This window comes from Hemicordylus capensis, chromosome 6 (genome assembly GCF_027244095.1).
Source record: "Hemicordylus capensis ecotype Gifberg chromosome 6, rHemCap1.1.pri, whole genome shotgun sequence".
Taxonomy (NCBI): Eukaryota; Metazoa; Chordata; class Lepidosauria; order Squamata; family Cordylidae; genus Hemicordylus; species Hemicordylus capensis.
The window spans coordinates 53,773,417-53,796,500 of record NC_069662.1 but is presented as its reverse complement, the minus strand read 5'-3'; the positions used below and the strand labels follow the sequence as shown (position 1 = coordinate 53,796,500).

The window sequence follows — 23,084 nt, the reverse complement described above, 5'->3', positions numbered from 1 at the left end:
AAAACAATGGTGCATATGCTTGTAACATCCAGACTTTACTGCAATGCGCTCTATGTTGGGCTGCCTTTGTATGTAGTTGGGAAACTGCAGTTAGTACAGAATGCAGCAGCCAGGTTGGTCTCCGGGCTTGCCCGAAGATATCATATTACACCCATTTTAAAAGAACTATACTGGCTGCCAATAAGTTTCCAGGCAAAATACAAAGTGATGGTCATTACCTATAAAGCCCTTAGTAGCTTGGGTCCAAGGTATTTAAGAGAACGCCTTCTTCTTCATCAACCCTGCTGCCTATTAAGATCATATAAGGAGGTTGAGTTGGTGGCAACTCGAAACCAGGCCTTTTCTAGATTTGCCCCCGGGACTCTGTAACATGCTTCCTAATGAAATTAGAGTTTCCCCTTCTCTGAAGGTTTTTAAGAAGGACCTGAAAACACACTTGTTCAGTCAGGCTTTTAGTTTATAGTTTTAAAGCTCCGGGTATTAGCATTTTTATCTGTATTTGAAAAATGTTTTAATTGTGTCAGTCTTTTAATGGTTTTTTAGATTGTGCAATGCCCAGGGACTTTTTTGTATGGGGCGATATAGAAATGTAAGAAATAATTTAAAAAAAAACACTGGCGTTTGCCTGTAGGAGAAACCATACAGGTACTGTACTATTTGCCTGCTCCCCAAGGGCTTTAATCCCAATTCAATGGGGGTGGAGTGGGGCTGCTTTTAATATTTTTAAAGCTAGAGAGTTTGACAATGGATCTTCTGCATCTTATCTAGCAGTACCAGTTAATGAGAACCAGTGTGATGTACCTGCTAGAGGGTTGGGCTTCAATCAGTGAGACCTGGATTCCAGTCCTTACGCAACCATGAAGCTTCCTGGATAACCTTAGATAAATCACCATCTCTTTGCCTAACCTACCTCACAGATCTGATCAGAGGATTAAATGGGGCAACCACCTATGTATGGCAACTTGAGCAGTACATTAAAAGTGTCAAAATTCTGGTTAGAATAGCATTTGTAAAATTAAAAATACAGAATTTGTAATTGTAATTTTGTATACTTGTAAATCTGCACACCTTATACTCTGAAGCACAATGAAACATCTATTTTTCTACCAACATGTGTTAGGAAGCTGGTATGTGTGTGTGAATCCCTCAAATGAATCTCTATAGGGGAAAACATTCATATCATCTGCTGTTAACTCAAACACAATATTTTTAATGGCGATAGTTCACGTTTAGCTGAGAGACATCAAATGATGAGGGGTGCACATGCATGGATGAACAAGCCATAATTGGGAAGGAACCATAGCCCAATGACAGTGAACAGGCAAACCTCGCTACTCACGAGGGTTCCGTTCCTTGCCTACTACCCACAAGTAACGAAACCACAAGAAATGAGACATTATGCCTATGGAGAAAGGGGAGTTTGGTTCCTGGATTGATTTAAAGGGGGGGGGAACGTCTTTAAAAGGTGGGGAAAAACAAAACTACTGTACAGTGCCCCATGGGGTCTTCTTGTGTCCTCCATGTTCCCAACAATGCCCCCAAACCATGAAATACCCACCAAAACAGTAAAGAGAGGGCAAAAATGGGCAAAAAACCCCAGCAACTGTACCATGCTCTCCAGGGTCTCCTTGTGTCCAGCAATGCCCCCCAAGCAGCGAAATGCCCCCTCCCCCAAAAAAAGACTGCAAAAAGATCGCTGGAAAAAATACCTTTTTTTTAAAAAAATGAGCTCATGCTTACATAGACACGCATACAAAATGGCAGCAGGAAGTGATGTCGGAGTTACTCCAGTGTTCTAGGAACTATGGATACATGGGTTTTAACCCTTTAGTATCCATGGATAATGAAATAGGGTGTCATTTAGACCAGGGATTCTCAACGTTGGGTCCCCAGGTGTTTTTGGACTTCAACTCCCATAATCCCCAACCAAAGACCACTGGGGCTGGGGATTATGGGAGTTGAAGTCCAATAACATCTGGGGACCCAACGTTGAGAATCCCTGATTTAGACACTGTGGATATGCAAAAATGTGGATGGCAAGTCCGTGAATAGCAACGTTTCCCTCTATATGCTTTATATATAGCAGATCTCAGGTTCAATTCCTGGCACCTTAAGCCAAAAGAAATTCAAGGCTGGGAAACATTTCTCCCTGTCTGAGAGAAAAGTAGACAAACTAGGATTGATGGAACAATGACCTTATGCCAGGGGTTCTCAAAATTGGGTCTCCAGATAGTGTTGGACTTCAGGTCCCATAATCCCCAGGCAGAATAGCCCTGTGGCTTAGGATTATGGGAGCTGGTCTAACAACATTTGGAGGCCCAAGTTTGAGAACCTCTGCCTTAAGTAGTATAAGGCAGTTATGTAGTCAAAAAGTGGTAGTGTTATCCTTTGGATCTGAGAAGCTCATTCAACAAATAGCAGCTAGTCAAAGGACATAACAAACATTAGAAATGCTTTTGAAAAATAGTCCTACCTTCATCATTTATGTACTGCTCATAGTCAAAGGTTCCATTGCTATGCAGAGTGGTGTTCCCAAAGGGGATAGTCTCATTGCCATACAGCGTGACATTGTCAAAGAGATCACTATCCAGCCCAAAGGCAGCTCCTTGCAGTGTTTCATTGGCAATCGGCCACCGAACGCACTTTTGCCGCAGGTTACCCATGAAGAGTTGCAGACCAATGAGGGCAAAGACAGCCAAACAGAAGACTGTGAGAATCATGACATCAGAGAGCTTCTTCACTGACTGGATCAATGCACCCACAATTGTTTTCAGTCCTGGTTGAAGGCAGGGAGACAAACAGGCACTAATGTTCATTAGAGAACATAAGATGGGTCTTCTGGCAATTTTTATAACGTACATCAACAGTTCTTAAAGCAGTAGATTCCTGGCTGGTAACATTTTAAATAGGGGCCATATTTTGTACTGAACAAAAAAAGGAATGATCAACATTAGCTCTAGCAGTTGATCCACTCCTCTATCTTTATTTTAGGGAGGTGCACATCAATTCAAATTTGAATTGATTCAACGTGAATCTGGGTGATTCGAGTAATTTGAATTCAAATTGAATTATGCCGATTTTCAGAGTTTGATTCAAATTCCGTTTGAGAGCAATTTGGCACCTTTTAAAAACCATTCAGGCCCCTTGATTAGTTTTTAAAAGGCACCAAAACAGGGCTGAATTGATTTGAATTCAATTCAAATTGAATTTTCAGACCAGATTCTAATTTCATTTTAATCCAAAATGAATTTTTGGAATTTGATTCAAATTAGAAACAAATCAAAAAAATTCCTTTCATGCACATCTCTACTTTGTTTAAGATAATCCTAACCTGCTTCCCACTGCTCAAATTGACATTAATACTGCATGAGCTGGAGGAAAAGGGAAAGGCCTCTTTATCGCCTTTCTCCTCAGTTTGAACAGTGACAGAACCTCTAGACAGCTTTCTCCTTACACAATGCACCTCAGCAGTTTGATATACCGTGTTTCCCCGAAAATAAGACAGTGTCTTATATTAATTTTAGCCCAAAAAAATGCACTAGGGCAATTAGCGGTACATCAGAAATTACTGCTAGGTCTTACTTTCGGGGTAGGTCTTACTTTCGGGGAAACAGGGTACACTCACCAACACAAGCAAAATGGAGCAAGCAGTTGAGGTTTTTATTTTAAGCACTCTTCAGAAAGAAATTCTGAAACCATTAAAAAGGCATTTCAAATCTGGAATTTAAATTCTGAAACTATGGAGCTTGTTCCTTCAAATTTGAATTTGTGCAAATTATGAATTTACAGCTTTGCTGTATGCCATCAGTATCTCTTTTCTCTCTGGAAAACTAGAGATCTAATTTGGTTACACTTTCTGCACTTATCTTGTTAATAATGGCAACTGACAACTTTTTGGCATAACACAAATTAAGGGCTTTGAGGCCTTTCCACATGGCCTGGATGGAGTATCAATTGTAAACCCCAGAAGCCTGACTCTGACTGGTAAGATCAGCCAAACCTGGAGGAAAGTCTCCACTCCCAAACAATACCACCCCCACAACCCACCTGGAATGACCGTGATGGTTTTAAGCGCTCGAAGAACACGGAACGTCCGTAGAGCAGATACATTACCCAAGTCAACAAACTCTGTGACATAACTAGAAAAGTGGGGAAGAGAGAGAGCTGTGAATTAACGCAGGCAATTTACAGAAGCAGAAATTAGGACTGAACATGCCAGAGAGATACAACCCTGGAGATTAAGACAGTACTTGGAATTTAGACTAACAAGATGCTGGGATGTCCAGGGTAACATTTATGTGGTAAATTACCTTTGAGGGGGAAACACATAAAGGCATGTGGTGTCTCTGCAAGTATCTCTTTAATTTACAAATGTACAAGCTGAGCATGTATGAAAGGGGAAGAGCAACAAGCACACAAACTGTACTAGGTTCAGCAGCAATCCAGTCTCCTTAAATGTAAAAACCTAGTCAAATGTATAGTTGGTACTGGTAGTTGCCCATATGGCCTCCACACATCTTCCCAGTATCATTTAATTGAAGGAAAATATGCTGTGATGTCATCACACTCAGGGTATCTCCACCACCTGCAAGTGACAGCCAATAAATCGGAGTGGGGGCAGGAAAAAAACTTAATGTGATCGTGTCACATCATGAGTTTCTTTTATTAGACGTTACCAGGGAGACACACAGAGGATATGAGGGTTTGTCCCTGTAACAGCTAAATTAGGCCTTCAGTCGTCTCTGTATCCACAACACAATAACACCCAAATCAACCTGCCTCAATACAGCTCCCCAAGAGACAGCTCATTGCCTTTCGCCACTTGAGGCAAGTCACATATTGCCCTGTTCCCCCCCCCAGCTCTGCCCCCTGGGCAAGCCCAGCATTGACACCACACCACCCCCTCCATTGGCACTGCCAGGCAGAGGCTGGCACTGACACCATCCCTCTTTCTCCCCTGCTGATCTCACTTTCCGAGGCACGCTCTGTTCTTCAGCCAGTGCCACTGCTTGCCTTTGCAGGCAGTGTACACCCAGCCTTGCCAGTCCATCTGTCTCTCACTACCACTGCTGCGTCACCCCTCCAGCACCAGTCCCTGCTGCCTCTCTCCCCTCCAACACCAAACAGCTTCACTTTGTTCCCTCCCAAAATGGAGGAGACAAAGTAGACAAGTTTGGTGCTGGAAAGACAGTGGAAGAGAGAGAGAGAGATGATCGCTGGTGCAGCAGTAACAGTGAGAGACAGGGGCAGGTGAAGCTGCATCCACGCTGCCTGCTCCAACAAGCATTGGTACCAGCCAGAGAATAGAGAGTACCCCAGCAGGTGAGGTTGGCAAGGAAGAAGAGGGGAAGTGTCAATTCCAGCACAAGGAGCAAGGGTGCAGAAGAGGGAGGTGAGGCCAGCAAGGAGGAACAGAGATGCACAAAGGCGAGGCAGCGGAGAGGAGACAAGACAGGCTCAGCAGGCAAGTGGGGTGGTGCCCATGAAAACTGCCGCTTTGTGACACACTCACCGCCTGAGGCTGTTGCCTCACATGGCCTCATGGGAGAACCACCACTGAGCTCCCCTTACACAGAATCTGCTAGGCCAGACTGATTGCAGTCCCTCCCCTAGCTATGACTCAATATACATTCCAAGACACTTTCTGGCTTTAGGCAAGAGTAGCCAGATTGCTGAATGACCACAAACCTATTGCTCACCAGAGGTACCAGGAGGGGGTCTGCACGTGAATACTTACATTCGTTTACAGGGTGCCAGGTTACAAAACTGACTCAGTGCATATCTATCCAAGCCTAACTTTTCAGAGGGAGGTGGTGGATCAGGAGTGTAGTTTCAGTTAGGGATGTGCATGAACATCCTGTGTTCATGTGCATGAACATCCTTGTGCAGCCATAGGCAGGGTGGGGAGCTGTTCCCTTTAAAAGCAGGTAAGCAGCTCCTTACCTGCTCTGCTGCCAGCCCACTTCTTTTCTGGGTGTGGCGCTCGCTCCACAAAAGGCCGCGTGTGGCTGAGGCGCTGTTCTCTGCAGCCTGCGTGCGGCATCGGCACACACATGGCCGGCCTTTTGTGGAGTGAGCCCTGCACCCAGAAAATCAGTGGGGTGGCAGTGGAACAGGTAAGGAGCTGCTTATCTGCTTTTTAAGTGAACCACTCCCCACCCCGCCAAACCAGTTCAAATGTCGGAACCCAAGCCAGTTCAGCACTTCTCTAAGGAGGCACTGAACCGACTCATGCACACCCCTAGTTTCAGTGCTTGCTATCTCCACAGTGTACATGCATTAAAAAACTCTCTGGTTCCCCATTGTTGGTTTCCCATCCTGCTTCCTTTGTCGATTGCAACATACGCCATGACGATGACACTGAAATCCAGCCAATTCCATGGATCTCGCAGGAATGTAAAGCTATCGATGCAGAATCCTCGAGAGAATATTTTGATCAAAGACTCAAAGGTATATATGCCAGTAAAGGTGTATCTGTGGAAAGGAATGGTTCAGAGGGTAAAGAAAGCCATAATTAATCACAAAATTAAAAGGTTAATGTTAAAAATTAAAGGTCAAGATGCAATATTTTCTATAGAGAATCCACATGAGGTTGTGAAATCATTGCATTCCAATTTATTATAAATTATCCTCCCATGTTACATTAGATCTGATCTGTGATGGGGTTTTTTTTGGCAATAAAACACAATTGTAGTACCAGCCTGTCCCATGAACACAGGCAAAGCACTAGTAAGACTTTTCAGGGCTCTTCTGCACTTAATTCAACACGTCCTGCTTGCTTCTTCAGTTCATTTTATTGCTTCCACTTGAGCAGGGCAGTGGAATTAGTGATATTAATATCCTGTTAATTGACCCATGACTACTCCAATATTAGTATATGTTCCTGCTGGGAGGGCAGTTTTAATTACCAATTTCAATAATTTTTTTCCCTTTTTTAAAGAACATAGCAAAATAGCACTATAAAAAATAAAGCAGAAGAACTAGAGTTGAATGTTGCTGAGGGACTGCTGGAACTGAAATTAAAATGGAGGTCCCGCTCAGCACATAATGAAGTGCTCTATTGACCAAGATCCTCCTAGAATGTCTACTCACAAGTAGATTCAATTTAGCAAAGATCCTTTCCAAAACTAATTGAAAGCTTCTGTTTGCAAGTTCAGCCAGTCTTATTGCTTCCCTGTTCAGCACGATTGGAGAATTTGTGCTTAATTTGCCCCTTAATTAGTCCATTTTTATTCCCACAGGTGTGTGTGTTAAATTAGGAGTTTATTTCCATATGCATATACTTTTCTTTCTATCTATCATAACAAAATAGTGCTATTCCAAATGCTGACTAAATAAGAAGCAGTAAAAAGCATCTCAGCACTAATTCACCCAGACATGCTGAACAGGGAAACAGGACTGGGGAGGGGGTAGAGTGCTTGCTGGGTGCTGCTGTTTGTTTGTCTGTCATCAAACTTGAACCTGCTCCTGCTGTGTTTCTATTCCCCAAATATATCTATTGGGGAGGCTTCTGAGGTAGCACCTTGGTGTGCACCTCGGGGTTGCGCTAAATGTGACACTAAGCATGACATTAAATATTGCACTTAGCATCGCACTTGGAGGCACTGGAGCCAAAGGAGTGATACATCTTAGATCCACCTCATGGAAAACTGAAGCTCCGGGAACAGCTGCAGGAGCAATACAGGAGAGAAGAAACTTCAGTTGCCTGATGCCTTGTAACTTGTGTCCTCCTGATCTGGGAAGGAAGAACCCACAATTTGTCCTAGAGGACTTCCCTTTGTAAGTTTCTGCTTGGGGGATTGAGGGAGTGAAGAGCCAGTTGTGTCCCTTTCTGGAGAAGGCAGATCTGGCCTTGATTACCCATGCTTTAGTCATGTCGCGGCTGGATTACTGTGAAGCACTTTATTTGGGCATACTAGTTCAGCAATTGAGTTTTATAGCAAAATAAACAGTCAAACATCAGGTCTGAAATCACACTGGATAACAGCACAGAAAGGACTGTGACACAATGATTGTAAAACATCATATGGATTCCCCATAAAAAAACAAATTCACTAATTAGCAGGCAATTCATCACTAATCCAATGCCCAGGCAGGAAGCAATATAACGGAACAACTCTGCAATCAACGGATTTTTAATTAATGTTGCAGGGGACCTTTGCTGAATGACTTATGGATAAATGTTATAGGAAGATTTTGACATGGGGAAGGGCACCAGTGTTCCTTCTAAAGTATGTTCATGTGCATGCACTAACATGTTTTTTTAATGTCCGCTTAATTTTAGATCCTGCTCAGGTTGAATCAGGAAGGCCTCACTCTGAATGCATGTAAGCACACCGCACACTGCCTTGATACTGCCACCCAGAACAAAACTCATTCCACACACAGATTAAAAAAATTAGAGGGAGCACTGAAAGGCATTATTTGATAATACTAGTATTTTTAAGCCCGTTATAATAACGGGCGCTAGCCTTTTTACCCCCCTTTATGTGTTCTTCATCTCTTTTTCCTGTCTGTGTGTGTGTGTGTGTGTATTTGTTTGTCTCTCCTGTCCCACCCTCCCTCCTGCCCCACACTCTGGCCTTTCTTCCTCCCCCTCCCACCCCGCTCGCACCCTCCCCTTCCTGTCAGCCTCCTGCCCCAGTCCCTCCTGCCACCCCACTCCCTCTTGCCCTTCCCTTCCCCCTCCCCCTGCCTAACTCCCTCTTGCCCTTTCCCCTCCTCCTGCCCCACTTCCTCTTGCCCTCCCCCCTGCCCCACTCCCTCTTGCCCTCTCCCCTCCCATGCCCCACTCCCTCTTGCCCCTCCACCCTGACCCACTCCCTCTTGGCCCTCCCTCTTCCCCCCTGCCCCACTCCTTCTTGGCCTCCCCCCTCCCCCACTCCCTATTGCCCTCCTCCCTGCCCCATTCCCTCTTGCCCTCCCCCTCCCCCCTGACCCACTCCCTCTTGGCCCACTCCCTCCTGCCCTCCCCCACTCCCTCTTGCCCCTCCACCCTGACCCATCCCCTCTTGGCCCTCCCTCCTCCTCCCTGCCCCACTCCCTCTTGCCCTCCCCACTCCCCCCACCCCCTATTGCCCCCCTCCCTGCCCCAGTCCCTCTTGCCCTCCCCCTCCAACCCTCCCTCTTGCCCTCCCCGCTCCCCCCCTCCCCCACGCCCTCCCCCCTTCCCCCTCTCCCCTACCCAGAAGAGTCTTGCGCTCCACCCCCCACCCGGCAACTTTACTCATTGTTTTGAATGCGAAGGAGAAAGGAGCTCGCAAGCAGAGCTCCTTTCTCGGCCAAGCCTCTTCCCGGACTGTTGCATTGGGTGTAAAGGACGCCTATTGCATCCATAGTGGCAGTCTGGGCAGTGTCTTTGCTGAGAGAGGAGCTCTTTTTGTGAGCTCCTTTTTCCTCGCTTGTCTGGGTTGGTTCTTCTTCGGGTAAGGAGGTCTTGGACAGCTGGGTGGGCGGTTGGCGGTGGCGGAGGCATTTTCCTGGGCCATGTTGGCCCTTGTTCATGTGTGGGGGAGTGGGGAAGGTGGGATTGGGCTCCTGGGAGGGCGGTTGGCGGCAGCTGCCGCAGTGGCATTTTCCTGGGCCATGTTGGCCCTTGTTCATGTGGGGGAGGTGCAGGGAAGTTGGGCTCTAGTGCGGGGAAGTTGGGCCCCAAAGTTCCCCCCCCGCCCGGCGGCGGCGCCAGGCCTCAGCGGCGGCTCTGCCACCACCTCGGCCAGCTTCCCCCGCTGCCTCCTCCCCCCGCCCGGCTTCGGCGGTGCGGCCAGACCGCGGCCATGGCTCCGCCACCGCCTTGGCCGCACCACGTCCTCTGGCCTCGGTCAGTGTCCCCCGCCGCCGCTTACCCGGCTTCTTCAGGGCGGCCGCTTCTGGCCGCCCAGGATGGCCGCTGGGTGCTGGCGGTCGTGTCTCCCTGGCTCTGTTCTGGGCATGCGCTTTGCGCATGCCCAGAACAGGCCAGGCACGGACGGACACCAAGCATTTTATTAGAGAGGATAATGCTACATTAAGGCCCCCAGTGTGGAAGCAACCCAAACAATTTGAAGCAAGAGAATCTATCCTTCTAACTAAATTTATAATTTGCTTGAGACCCACTCCAGGGTCTTAATCAAGTCAAATTTTTGACCTATTGCCTGTGTTTAAGTTGATGAAACTGGGAGATTGAACTCAGAGATCTTCTCCATACAAGCTGTAGGCTTTCTTGCAAAAAGGAAAGGTTTCAGGTTACTGAACTGAGTGTGAACCTATGTAGGGGGCATCTAAGGGAGAAGACAGATACAACATGCATAGCAGGACAGGGGCCAATAAAAGCCCCCTCGCTCTATTCGGTCCAAAAGTACTCTTTCTTCTCCAGGGGCCAAAAAACAGGTTTGTAAGTTTGCCGTATATATGCCCACTGTGCATGGTGCTGATTTGCTGGTGCCTCATGCTGTCAGAGACAGACTCCTCCCCCATCCCCAGAGCAGTTTTGCACTAGATTCTTATTTTTTAACCAATGTGATGAGTAAACAGATAAATTTATTCATCACATAATTATCTTATGTGTTTTTGATGGAAACATAACTATGGAGTATTTTTTAAGTTTAAAGAGAGATGGAGAGCCCACCTGAAGCATGGGGGGGGTGACTGTAATGACTGAACCACGGTGGGTTCCGTTCACTGGTATGCACACACAGCTCTCATTTCTGTTGCAAAGCTAAGCTCAGCCCACAACTGAGGGATACACTGTGAGCTCTCTTTCATATTATATCTGTCTTCACCTGAGAAGCATTTGCAGAGCACCTCAAGGGAAGATTCAGGAAAGACTTTAAGCCCTGGAACAAAAACCCTGCACTCCCATCTTCTTCTCATGCTAGCTGAGTCACAACACTCTTTCATGGGGAGTTTGTAATCACATCAAGAGCAGATGTTTTGATAAAGGGCAAAGTGATTATTGTTGCTGCAAGCTTTTAGATCACACAGGTTTCCTTATCGGGGCATCCATCCATCCATTTGAACTAAGACTGCCTGCCCTTGCTCCCCTGCGATTCCTTTCCTCCCTGAACCTCAACCTATAAGGATCAAGCTGAGAATCAGCAGAGGGGATGGGAAAGGAAGTTAAAAACAACACTTACTCTACATCCTTGGCCCACACTGGAGGGTCACTCATGGTCATGAAGAAACAGTTGGCTAAGATTGTTATCATGATGAACATGCTGAATAATTTGAAACAAAGTCAAGGAAATACATCAGGCCTCCTTCAAAATTCTCAAGACAAACCCATTTGGGTAAACCCAGGACAACATCAACCCTGCTCGTGGCTGGCACCATGGCCAGGTTCCAAAGGACTACAACACAACTAGTTAAGCAAAGCCCATGGAGACTCTGCATTGTGTTTGTTGAAAAGTGTGAAGGGTTGAGATTAGGTCCTCCATTTTGTGTTCGGTTGTATGTTTTCAAATGGCAGCTTGAGGTCAAAAGGCTAGGAAATTCATTACATCCAGAGGTGAAAAGGTTAGCCCAGCAGGGCCGGATTAAGCTAGTGCAGGGCCTGTAGCATATGTTATAAAGGGGCCCTAAAGTAAGCATGACAAGAAATTTCCAAAGCCAATGGACAGGCTATTTCCTTCGGGCTGCTGCAAGCCCCGGCTTTTTGCCATTTGGAGCACTGCCTGGGCAGAAAAGCGAACTTTCCCTTCAACAGGAATGAGTGAAGCTGTGAGGACTGGGTGACCAGTGAGCACTAAGACCGCAACGGCTCTTTTCCTGCCTAGGGTGGATTGCAGAAGCAGAGAGGAGGAGAGATCTCCAGACAGGAGAGGAGGTTATAGGAATAGGAGAAAAGCTTGCAAACATTTAGTGTGGGGCCCTCAAAAATGCGGGGCCCGTAGCAAATGCTACATTTGCTACTAGGTTAATCCGGCTCTGCCCAGGAAACAGAAACCAAGAATGCAAAATCTGCCCTCATGACTGGCTACTTTAGGAGGGGGAGTAGTTTTAGAGTATAAGGCACAGTTTAGAAAAGGGTTTTGATAGAAAGGAGAAAGCCAGAGGAAGAAGAATCAGAAGTAATGCAGTAAGAAGAAAATTGCTGTAGGCTTGAGAGATTGGTGAGACTGGCTGTTTTAGAGACACAGTTTTTGAAAGATTAGGTGGATGAGTTTATCTAGCTTTGCTTATTATCCTTTGCTCATATGTCCCCCTTCCCCAATAAAATATTCAGGGGGGGGGATTGTTCCCCAGCCCAACCGTACAACTTTACACTTATATTGGGAGGAGAGCTGGTCTTGTGGTAGCAAGCATGAATTGTCCCCTTTGCTAAGCAGGGTCCACCTTGGTTACATATGAATGGGAGACTATATGTGTGAGCACTAAGGTATTCCTTAGGGAATGGAACTAGGGATGTGCGAACCGGTTCGGATCCGAACCGGTTCGGGTCCGAACCGGTTCGGGTCTGAACCGGTTCCGGTTCGGAGGTTCGGATCGAACTGAACCACCCCTGGTTCGGTTCGAATCCGAACCGAACTGGGGGTGGTTCGTTTCGAACCGGTTCGGACCGGTTTGGATCGGTTCGGAAAGCTGAAAATTGGTCAGATGGTAGCTGGCACCCAGGGGTACCTGTCACCCAAACCCCAAAGCAATCGGACATTCGTACGATTTTTTATGAATTTTTGAAAAATATTTTTATTTTTCTCTCATAGGATATAATGGGACCCGAACCAGGCCATTATTTCTTATTGTGGAGCACTCATGGGTGCCAACAACCATGCAAACCCTGAAGCAATCAGACACCCCTATGATTTTTTATGAATATTTGAAATATTTTTAATTATTTTTCTCATTGAGTATAATGGGACCCGAACCAGTCCATATCCCCTGTTGTGGAGGACCTAGGAGCACAAAAGCAGGGTGGGTGGTAGACAGGCATGGGTGCCTACCACCCAAAAAATCTCAAGGCAATTGGACACTCCTCTGATTATTGGTGAATTGTTAAGTGTTTTTGAATTCCTCATAGAGAATAATTAGGATTGCAGCAAATGTATAGCTTCACGTCGGGGGGGAAGGGGTATCGTAGAGTGCAGTGTGGTGGGTGGTAGTTCCTAGGGTGGGCAAGGAAGCTATCAGAATTATTTGAAAGGAATTGGGCAAAGAGGTGATTTTTAAGTGATTTTTGAAGTTTACGCGTCTTTAAGGTTTTTCCTCATAATAAGTTATAATGGAGCTTTCAGCAGCCCTATAAGTGCACATGGGGGTGCTGGGGTGGCCCAGAGCAAGTGGTGGTGTAGTGCACATAGGGTGCCAACCACCCCCATGGGTTTCTAACCCATGGGGTACAGGGATCTCTGGTAGGGGCACCCCCATGGGTACAGGGTTCTCTTGTTTCTGAGGTATTGAGTGTGGATTCTATGATAGCAAATGAGATTTTCAATGAGACACCATCAATCCACTCTAATATGCTATCATAGAATCCACACTCCGCCTCCTGCTTCTTCTCTGTGTGTGTGCTTAGTAGGGGTGTGCAATTTGGGATTTCGGGTGATTTGGCTCGGACCCGAACCGAATCACCCCTGTTCTGTTTTGTGCCCGAATCTGGGTCACCCGAATCACCCTTGATTTGGTTCGGATTCGGATTTAATCCGAATCCGAATCCGAATCGATTCGGGGGGGTAAAAAGGGGCCCAGGGGCAAAATTTTGGGGTGGGGTGGTAGTGCCCAATGGGTAGAGTCTACCACCCCAATTTCAGGGGGATTGGGCAAAGGGCTGATTTTTGGTGAATTTTTAAAGTTTTAGTGACTTTGGGGCAGTTCGGGGGCATAGCATGGGATCTGGGCAAAAGGAGTGGGGTGGGGTGGGGTGGTAGTGCCTAATGGGTGCAGGCTACCACCCCAATTTCAGGGGGATTGGGCAGAGGGCTGATTTTTTGAGAATTTTTGAAGTCTGGGTGTCTTTGGGGCAGATTGGGGGCAGAAAGTGGATCTGCCCCAAAGGAGTGGGGTGGGCTGGTAGATAGTGCCTAATGGGTGGAGGCTACCACCCATCCCCAATTTAAGAGTGATTGGGCAGAGGGGTGAATTATGGTGAATTTATTTGTATGAGGTTTGTCTTCATAAGGTGAAGTGTGCTAAATTGATTACTTCCTCATATTATTCATAGTAAAGGAAAGTGTGAAAAAGTGAAAGTGGGGTCATGAGAGTTGTTTAATTGAAAAATATCTCATTTGCTATGATAGAATGAGAATTCACACCTTTTCTATTCACCATAATTCACCCCTCTGCCCAATCACTCTTAAATTGGGGATGGGTGGTAGCCTCCACCCATTAGGCACTATCTACCAGCCCACCCCACTCCTTTGGGGCAGATCCACTTTCTGCCCCCAATCTGCCCCAAAGACAGCCAAACTTCAAAAATTCTCAAAAAATCAGCCCTCTGCCCAATCCCCCTGAAATTGGGGTGGTAGCCTCCACCCATTAGGCACTACCATCCCACCCCACTATTTTGGGGCAGATCCACTTTCTGCCCCCAAACTGCCCCAAAGTCACTAAAACTTCAAAAATTCTCAAAAAATCAGCCCTTTGTCCAAACCCCCTGAAATTGGGGTGGTAGCCTCCACCCATTAGGCACTACCACCACACCCCACTATTCTGCCCTAGCCCCCACTTTCTGCCCCAATATGCCCCAATCTGCTTCAAAGACATGAAATTTTCAGAAATTTACCAAAAATCAGCCCTTTGCCCAATCCCCCTAAAATTGGGGTGGTAGCCTGCACCCATTAGGCACTACCACCCCACCCCACTCCTTTTGCCCAGATCCCATGCTATGCCCCCGAACTGCCCCAAAGTCACTAAAACTTCAAAAAATCGCCAAAAATCAGAGGAAGGTCCAATCGACTTGAAATTTGGGTGGCAGGTAGAACACAAGGTCCCCTTTCAAACCAGCTATTTTTTGAGATCCGAACCGGTTAGGTTCGGATCCGAACCGGTTCGGATCCGAACCGAACCGGGGGGTGGTTCGGCAAAACCAAAACCGAACCACCCTGGTCCGGTTTGGACCCGGTTCGGATCCGAACCGAACCGGGAGAACCGGTTTTATGCACATCCCTAAATGGAACTGCTCTGGGAAGAGCATCTGAGGTTCCAAGTTCCCTCCCTGGCATTTCCAAGATAGGGCTGAGAGAGACTCCTGACTGCATCCTTGGAGAAGGTGCTGCCTAATACTGAACTAGATGGACCTATGGTCTGACTCAGTATATGGCAGCTTCCTATGTTCCAATGTACTTGCCATCCTATTCTACCTTTGCTGTTGGTGGAGACTGAAAGATTGTGGGCAGTTGGGTGGAATAAAAATTTCCAAAGAATAGAGACTGCCACTTTGTGATAGTCTTAGAAAGAACTTGGCTCCTTTGCAAGTTGTTAAACCAGGGCTGGTAGAGAACTCAGTCCTTAGCTCCTTTGCCAGCAAGTTCAATCTAAACTAGAGTTTACATACACAGTACATAAATCTTTAACTCTGCTGTTCAGACTCATAACATTACAACATGAAACATTTTGACACTGTTCTCTCTTTTATGATACATTTAGGGATATGCCCTCAATGAAGGGGCAGGGATTTGAAGGGAGGGGAAGGAACTTAACCCAAATTGTTATGGATTTTTAAAAAATTGACAAATGTTGGCAGTTATGTTTCTTCATTTGCACTTCATTCACCAAAAGGTACACAGAGACAACTCTAAGTGACATTTTTTGCACAACCTGAAACAGAATTGCTGAGTCAGCAGCTCCCCCTATCTTGTCCTCCAGAAATATACCCACACAAAAAAAACACCTGCCCCACTAAGCAGAAACAAAACATGTCTAGCTCAAGCAGCAGGAAGGATATGAATGTATAAGCACTTTAATGGCGCAATTCCGGAGAGGATGGAAAGGTCCCAACATATAGAGTGCAGGAGTGGCACTGAACCGGAAAATGGTCTTTCCTTTGTTGAGGATGATGTAAGTCTGAGGAAAGGAAGGAAGGAAGGAAGATGTAAAACCATGGTAAATTTAAAATTATAATCTACATCACACTGGAAGCCAATTATGATAGGTTCCTAGGCTCCCACAAGCCTTGCAATTTTGTTAGGGAGCTGAGAATCCTCTATTTGCAACTGGCAACCGGGCTTAATGGACAATTGGTCTGGCTGAGAAAAATACAGTTCTTTCTGTCTATACAAAAAGATAGTTGGGCCAAACCAAACATGTTGGGGGAGGTTCATCATTGGATCCAGGCATCACTTGTGCAGAAGTGGAGGCTTTGAGAGAAAGGAATTTAACCCTTCCACTTAACACTATCTCCGCAGTCTATATATCTTACCACCACGAAAGACCTGCTAATATCTCCTTGGAGGGGGGAGGTGCTGATCTGTGAGTTAAACCCCCCTGACCCTGAAGCTCCTTTTAAATTTAATTGGGAGATCCAGTCACAGATCTCCAATGGCTAGGGTTGCCAACCCTCCAGGCTTGTCTTTCCCTCCAGGAAAAGGCATCAGTCTCCAGGTGACTGTTGAAAGCAATCCTGGGGATTTTAATAGCTTAATGATGTGAAAAATACTGGGAAAATATTGTGGGGAGGGGGGATTTTGAAGGAATAGCTTCAGGCAGAATTGGCAAACCTACTCATGACATGTCTGATTTGGCTCTTGCTCATTGAATGTTTGATTAAATGCTGTCAAGTCTGTGTCGACTCTTAGCGACCACATAGATAGATTCTCTCCAGGGTGATCTGTCTTCAACTTAGCCTTTAAGGTCTCTCAGTGGTGCATTCATTGCTGTCATAGTCGAGTCCATCTGCCTTGCAGCTGGTCGTCCTCTTCTTCTCTTTGCTTCAACTTTCCCAGCATTATGGACTTCTCAAGGGATCTGGGTTTTTGCATAGTGTGTCCAAAGTATGAGCCTGGTCATTTGTGCCTTGAGTGAGAATTCTGGATTGATTTGTTCTATGATCCATTTGTTTGTTTTCCTGGCTGTCCATGGTACCTTTAAAAGTCTTCTCCTGCACCAAAGTTCAAAAGTGTCAATACTTGATGCTTTCAATACTTGAGTTATGGGGATATCAAAATAAAGGCACTTCCACAAACAGAAAACTGAAACTTTGTATCTGAGTGGTCCGACATAGCCTGTTTAGTACAGGTCTGACAAATTATACTGGTTTTTCATTGTGCATTGGAGCTTAGCCTGATTTATGTCTGGAGTAAAAAAATTCCACTTTTTGCATCGTTTTTTTGGGTTGGCTAATAGTTTCACTCTAAGATACTCCTCTCCTGCTTTTAAGCCTGCTGTTTGGGAATGCTCCTGTCACAGAGTGGTGGCTTGTGAGAGTTCCATTCTGCCTTCACACATTTGATGAACTTGATGTTTGAGGGGGCAGGAGGACAATTCTCACATCTGCAAACGGGACAAGCCCTACTAGCTTGAGATTTCCCTTCTCATATGCTTCAACAGTCCAAGCTGGACTGGGGAACGGTGTGTTTGCCATGAATGCCTGACTCGTATCTATGCTTACAGAATTCCAAGTATATTTACTATTATATAAGATAGTCAAAACACCTTCTGGTTTAAGACCAGAGTTAAGACTATCTCATTTTAGCTCAAGCCCCACAAAGCCTGGAAATTGGAATCTAAAGCTGATGCCTTAACATACATGCCACATGATCAGTAATAATGTACGTCACAAATTGTGCTTGCTTAAAACTTGCCTTCAATGGGCAAGCTGGGGAACCTTTGCTGGTATCAAGCATTCCATTCTACCCATGTTCAGCTGGGCCTCAAAGATCAAGGGAAAGCGTGGGTGCATAGAGGGTAATTTGTAAGCGAGCACAATTTGTGACATTGCACATGGTTACTGATCATGTGGCATGTCTGTTCAGGCATCTTTAGGTTCCAATTTCCTGGCTTTGTGGCGCTTGAGCCCAAATATGACAACGATGAATATTTAAAATGTTTACAATAAGATAGGCTTAACTCTCGTCTTAAACCAGCAAGTTTTTTTTAAAAACTATCTGATATTTCATAGATTTCTAAAACGGTTGTAGTATGTTCTGCAATATAGTATAGTCTTCCAGTCATCATTGTGATATACTACAGTAGCCCTCTTCCGGCATTACAAACAAAGCAGCGTTTAAAACAGGGCTGGAAGTCCCACCTGGCCCCAACACTCACCCACTCTCAGGTGCTGGTTACAGAAACACCAGTGCTCATCTGAAGAGACGAACAATGTATCAGTGAATGCGGTCATTTCGATTATCAGGAGGCTAGCATGCCTCAGGTTTAATGAATATGGCATTCATTTCTTCAGACAAGCACTGGTATCTGTGACCGGTGCCCTAGATAAGGGATGTGCATGAACCGATGCTTGGCCGGTTTGGCAGTGGGGAGGGGGTTACCTTTAAGGAGCAGCGAGGGTGCTTATCCTGCTGCATTTCCCCCACCGGCGCTGTCTGCAAAACTGCTGGTGCGGGGCAGCATACCTCCTTGCATTTGCAATAGAATCCACTAGGTGGCTCTCTCTGCCAATGTCAGAGGACTGGCAAACGTATTCCGGCTTCATTGTCAAACCAGCCATGTTCTGTATAACTTTGCTAGGTGCTTTCTCATACAGGGGCTTTACTCCGAATCTCCTGTGGAAGGGAGGCTGTGTGTTCTCACTACAGCCAGATTCCCGCTGAGGTCAGTTCAATGTCCTTGGAAGCACCCCACACACTAATCAGGCGTTTCCTACTGGATTTAACCTCATCCCGGTTTATATCCAAGTTTTTAAAATGCTGGTTTTCAGCAAAGTTTCCTGGAAAATCTGATGCAAAGCGCTGGCATCAGTCTTACCATTTACATGATAAGATCAAGTCATGCCTATGGAATCCAAATATAAAGAGCTGAAAACCCAGTTCTCAAGCTTTTTGCTCTTTGAAAGTTTTTGGAGGGGGGAGATCTGGGAGGAGGATTTGCAGTCTTTTGCAGAAATGTGCATTTCCTTGCATGCCAACCAAGCTGGGATGAGGCTGCAAAAGCAGAGGCGATGCTGTAAGAGGGCTGACACATGCTGGGTACTTCCACGTAGGGCTCTAATCTGCGTTGGATGATCCTGAGCATTATTTTGCAAACATGTGAAATTAAGGATATTGTGTGATGGTTTGCACAATCTGTTAAGTCTCCTTTCTTTGGTATGGGTATGTAGACGGACCTCTTCCCATCCTTTGGCCACTATGTTGTTCTCCAAATTTGCTGGCATAGTTTGGTTAGAGCTTTGACTGATTCTTCTTCTGTTGCCTGCCATATTTCTGTAGCTATTCCATTGATTCTTGTAGCCTTCCGACTTGGTAATGACCGGAGGGCTAACCTAACTTCATCTTCCCATACTAGAGATTTTTGCAAGTAGGGAATATCTTCTAGAGCAGGGATTCCCAGCTCCAGTGGCCTTTGGTTGGGGATTATGGAAGTTGAAGTCCAATAACATCTGGGGACTCAACATTGAGAATCCCTGTTCTAGAGTATCTTGTATGTTGACGTCTCTGCTGTACAGATTTTTAGTATACTCCTTCCATCTCTGTTTGATCTTCTCTGAATCACTTACTATCTGTGTTTTGTCATCCCTTAACATACCAATTCAAGGTTGGGACCTCCTTCTGAGTTGAGAGATCTTTTGGAAAACTTGCCTTGTTTTTCCGTGTCTATTTCAATCCTCAAGGTCTTTACAGATTTCATTGTAGTACTGCTCCTCGTCTCTTCTAACAGCTTTCTGAAATTCCCTATTAAGTTCCTTCATGAGGTCTTTATCTTTCTTGACTTTGGCTTCTCTCCTCTTCTTGGCAATTTCCACCATCTGTTCTGACATCCATTTTGCTTTCTTCCATTTCTTGGTCTTTGGCAGTCCTTTTTCACATTTGTCCTTAACAACATCTTTGATTTCATTCCACAGTTCCTCTGGTTCCCTATCAATGAGGTTCAGAACTTCAAAGTGGTTCCAGATGTTCTCCTTGAAAATTGTGGGTACATTCTCAAGATCATATCATTGAAGCTGGATAGCTTTGTTTTCCTGCTTTATCTTGACTTGGAACTTGCACATCAGCAGTTCGTGATCTGTTCCACAATCAGCCCCCAGCCACGTCTTTGCTGTTATAACTGAGCTCTTCCACCTCCTTGCACCAATAATGTAATCAGTTTGATTTCTATGTACTCCATCTGGTGATGTCCATGTGTATAGGCGCCGCTTTGGTTGTTTAAAGAATGTGTTAGAATGTGTTAGCAATGAAGAGATCATTGGCTTGGCATAAACTAAAAGTCATTCTCCTGCTACATTTCTGTTTCCTACGTCATGCAGTCCGACTGTGTTTTGCTCCTTACATTTTCCAACTTTGGCATTCCAGTCTCCACCCACCAGCATCACATTTTGCTTGCATGTTCTGTCAATTTCAGACTGAACTTGAGCATAAAACTCATCAACTTCCTCTTCTTCTGCATCAGTCATTGGGGCATAAACTTGAAGAACTGTTATGTTAAAGGGTTGTCCAGGAAATCTAATTGATATTAGTTGGTCACTTACCACACTGTACCCAAGTACTGTCATTGCTATATCCTTCCTGACTATGAAAGCAACACCGTTCCTTCTTTGGTTTTTGTGTCCCGAGTAGTAAATGGTATGGTTTTCTGACTGAAAGTGTCCAATTCCAGTCCATTTTAATTCACTGATGCCCAAGATGTCAATCTGTAGTTGATTCATTTCATCTTTCACTATGTCAAGCTTTCCCATATTCATGCTTCTTACATTCCCCGTTCCCATTGCAATTCTGTCTTTGCAGCTTTGGATTTTCTTTTCCTGCATAGCAACATCAGCGGCTAGACATCAAAAAGGCTTTAGTCTAACCTCATCATAAACACCATCGGTACTCTGAGAGATCCTCAGTAGCATGTTGAGTAACATCCAACCTGAGGGGCCCATCATCCGGCACTGCACCAGCAATCATCCATTTTGTCTATCCATGTGGTTTTCTTGGTAAAATACAGGAATGGTTTACCATTGCCTTCTCCCACACAGTATGAAATGATGCCTTTGTCGTTGTCACTGAAGTGATTGTCCGCCTCCAGCACCTTCCTATAACTCTGCTGCCCAATATAGGTGCCTGCTTGCTTTAGTGGGCAGCTGGGATGACCTTCACGCTTTGGGTGACCTTACTGGGAGTATACCTCCCAGCGTACTTCACTCATCCCTCCCAGGAACACGCCCCACCACCACCACCACAATGAGGCAGCATAGCAGGAGTTGGGGCGGGGGTAGGAAGACTTTAATGGCTTTAATAGACTTAATGGGGTAGGGAGAGTTTAATAGCTTTTGAACCACTGCTTCAGACTTCATTAAACCAAAAGATTGCCTTCCTGGACAAGCTTGAACACATTATATCAGTCATCTTCAACAACGTTTGAAAGAAGGATATGATATGCTTGGATAGCATTTGGGCAAAAAAGGGCCAAAGAGCCGATTTTCAGCACATTTTAACTTGCTGTAGCTGCAGCAAATATCAGATCTCTTTGAAATTAGGCATATTTGTGGCATAATCAAGTAGATTATGCATACCAAAATTATTAGCTCAAGAGTTGCCATATTTATAAGCCATAGAATTCTAAGGTTTATAATGGTAGAACTTTTTTTCTCCCCTACTTGCCTTAACCAAATAGGGACTTTCATGCCCCTTTACTTTCAAACACTAGAGGAAAGCCTTGCACCAAACACACTTGAAGCTGCCTCATAGTGACTCAGAATATGTTTCTGATTGCCCAGTTTTGTCTTCTCTGACTGGCAGTGGTTCTCCACTGTCTTGGAGAAGGGGCTTTTCCCAGCTCTACTGTCAGAGATCCTTTTATCTAGAGATCCGAGGATTTGAACCTGAAGCCTTCTATACACTAGACAGAGCTCCTTGTCCCATGTATAATGGCACTGCTAAGTGTCCTTTACTCATAAGAACTGCCCTGCTGGATCAGGCCCAAAGCCTATCTAGTCCAGCATCCTGTTTAAAGCAGTTGCCCTCCAGATGCCTCTGGGGAGCCCACTGGCAAGAAGTGAGAGCATGCCCTCTATCTTCCTATCCCTCCCCTGCAACTGGTATTGAGAGGCATCGTGCCTCTGAGGCTGCAGGTGACCCATAGCTACCAGACTAGTAGTCATTGATAGACCTGCCCTCCATGAATTTGTCTAAGCCCCTTTTAAAGTCACCCTTGCTAGTGGCCATCATCACATGCCATGGCAAATAATTCCATAGATTAATTATGTGCTGTGTGAAAAAGTATTTGTTTTTGTTGGTCCTAAATATCCTGACCTTCAGTTTTATGGGATGACCCCTGGTTCTAGTGTGATGAGAGAGGAAGCAAAATTTATCTCTGTCCACTCTCTCCACTCCATGCATAAATGTATACATGACAGTCTCCCTTTAGTCGCCTCTTTTCCAAACTACAGAGCCCCTGGTGTTATAGTCCCTTTGCCTCATAAGGAAGGTGCTCCAGGATCATCTTGGTTACCCTCTTCTGCATCTTTTCCAGTTCTACAATATCCTTCTTAAGATACAGTGACCAGAACTGTACACAGTACTTCAGATGTGGCCACACCATAGATTTGTATAAGGGCATTATAATGTGTATACCGTATTCCATACCCTATGCTGCTCAACTTGAGCCCTATTCAGATATTATGTTGTATGAGTGCATAAATGTCTTTCTGTAAATGACTTTTTAACATGTATCCATGTTAAAAGTGAACCTGGGTACAGGCCTCTCAAATGCATGGGGCAGATATGCTGCTTTATCTGTGTATGCTGCTTTACCTGTGTGCACATAACATGTGGCTACCTGTACGTATGTACAGATCTGAAGCTGTGTATACAGTACACTCCTTGTACAAGTGCTGAACATAGTGTGTGAATAGGGCATTATGAACCTTGATCTGATGAACCTGGAAACTGCCTACAGTTCAGCCTGAGGAACTCATTTGAGAAACAGTCTGGTATACATGCCGAAGTGCTTTGGAGACATAATGCTTAACTAGACTGGCCCAGTGAGTCTAGATTGTCTTAGGTATGCTACCAATG

The 23,084-nt window shown here is 45.4% G+C and overlaps 1 protein-coding gene across 8 annotated transcripts in view; it reads right to left on the bottom strand.

Moving 5' to 3' along the window:
* SCN4A (sodium voltage-gated channel alpha subunit 4) overlaps positions 1 to 23,084 on the bottom strand; it is a 121,987-nt gene that overhangs the window by 69,841 nt on the left and 29,062 nt on the right. For 7 of the 8 annotated variants that reach the window (XR_008310555.1, XM_053266425.1, XM_053266429.1 and 4 more), the window contains 5 exons: positions 15,857 to 15,975; positions 11,115 to 11,204; positions 6,346 to 6,474; positions 4,048 to 4,139; positions 2,474 to 2,776 (listed from right to left, as the gene is read on the bottom strand). Coding sequence is in view for 6 of the 8 variants with exons in the window: in XM_053266425.1 (XP_053122400.1) it covers positions 2,474 to 2,776; positions 4,048 to 4,139; positions 6,346 to 6,474; positions 11,115 to 11,204; positions 15,857 to 15,975 (733 nt within the window). In the remaining 2 variants the exon portion in view is untranslated. Of the gene's footprint in view, positions 1 to 1,740; positions 1,754 to 2,473; positions 2,777 to 4,047; positions 4,140 to 6,345; positions 6,475 to 11,114; positions 11,205 to 15,856; positions 15,976 to 23,084 lie in introns of those variants that run through there. The other variant, XM_053266430.1, reaches the window with a different exon arrangement.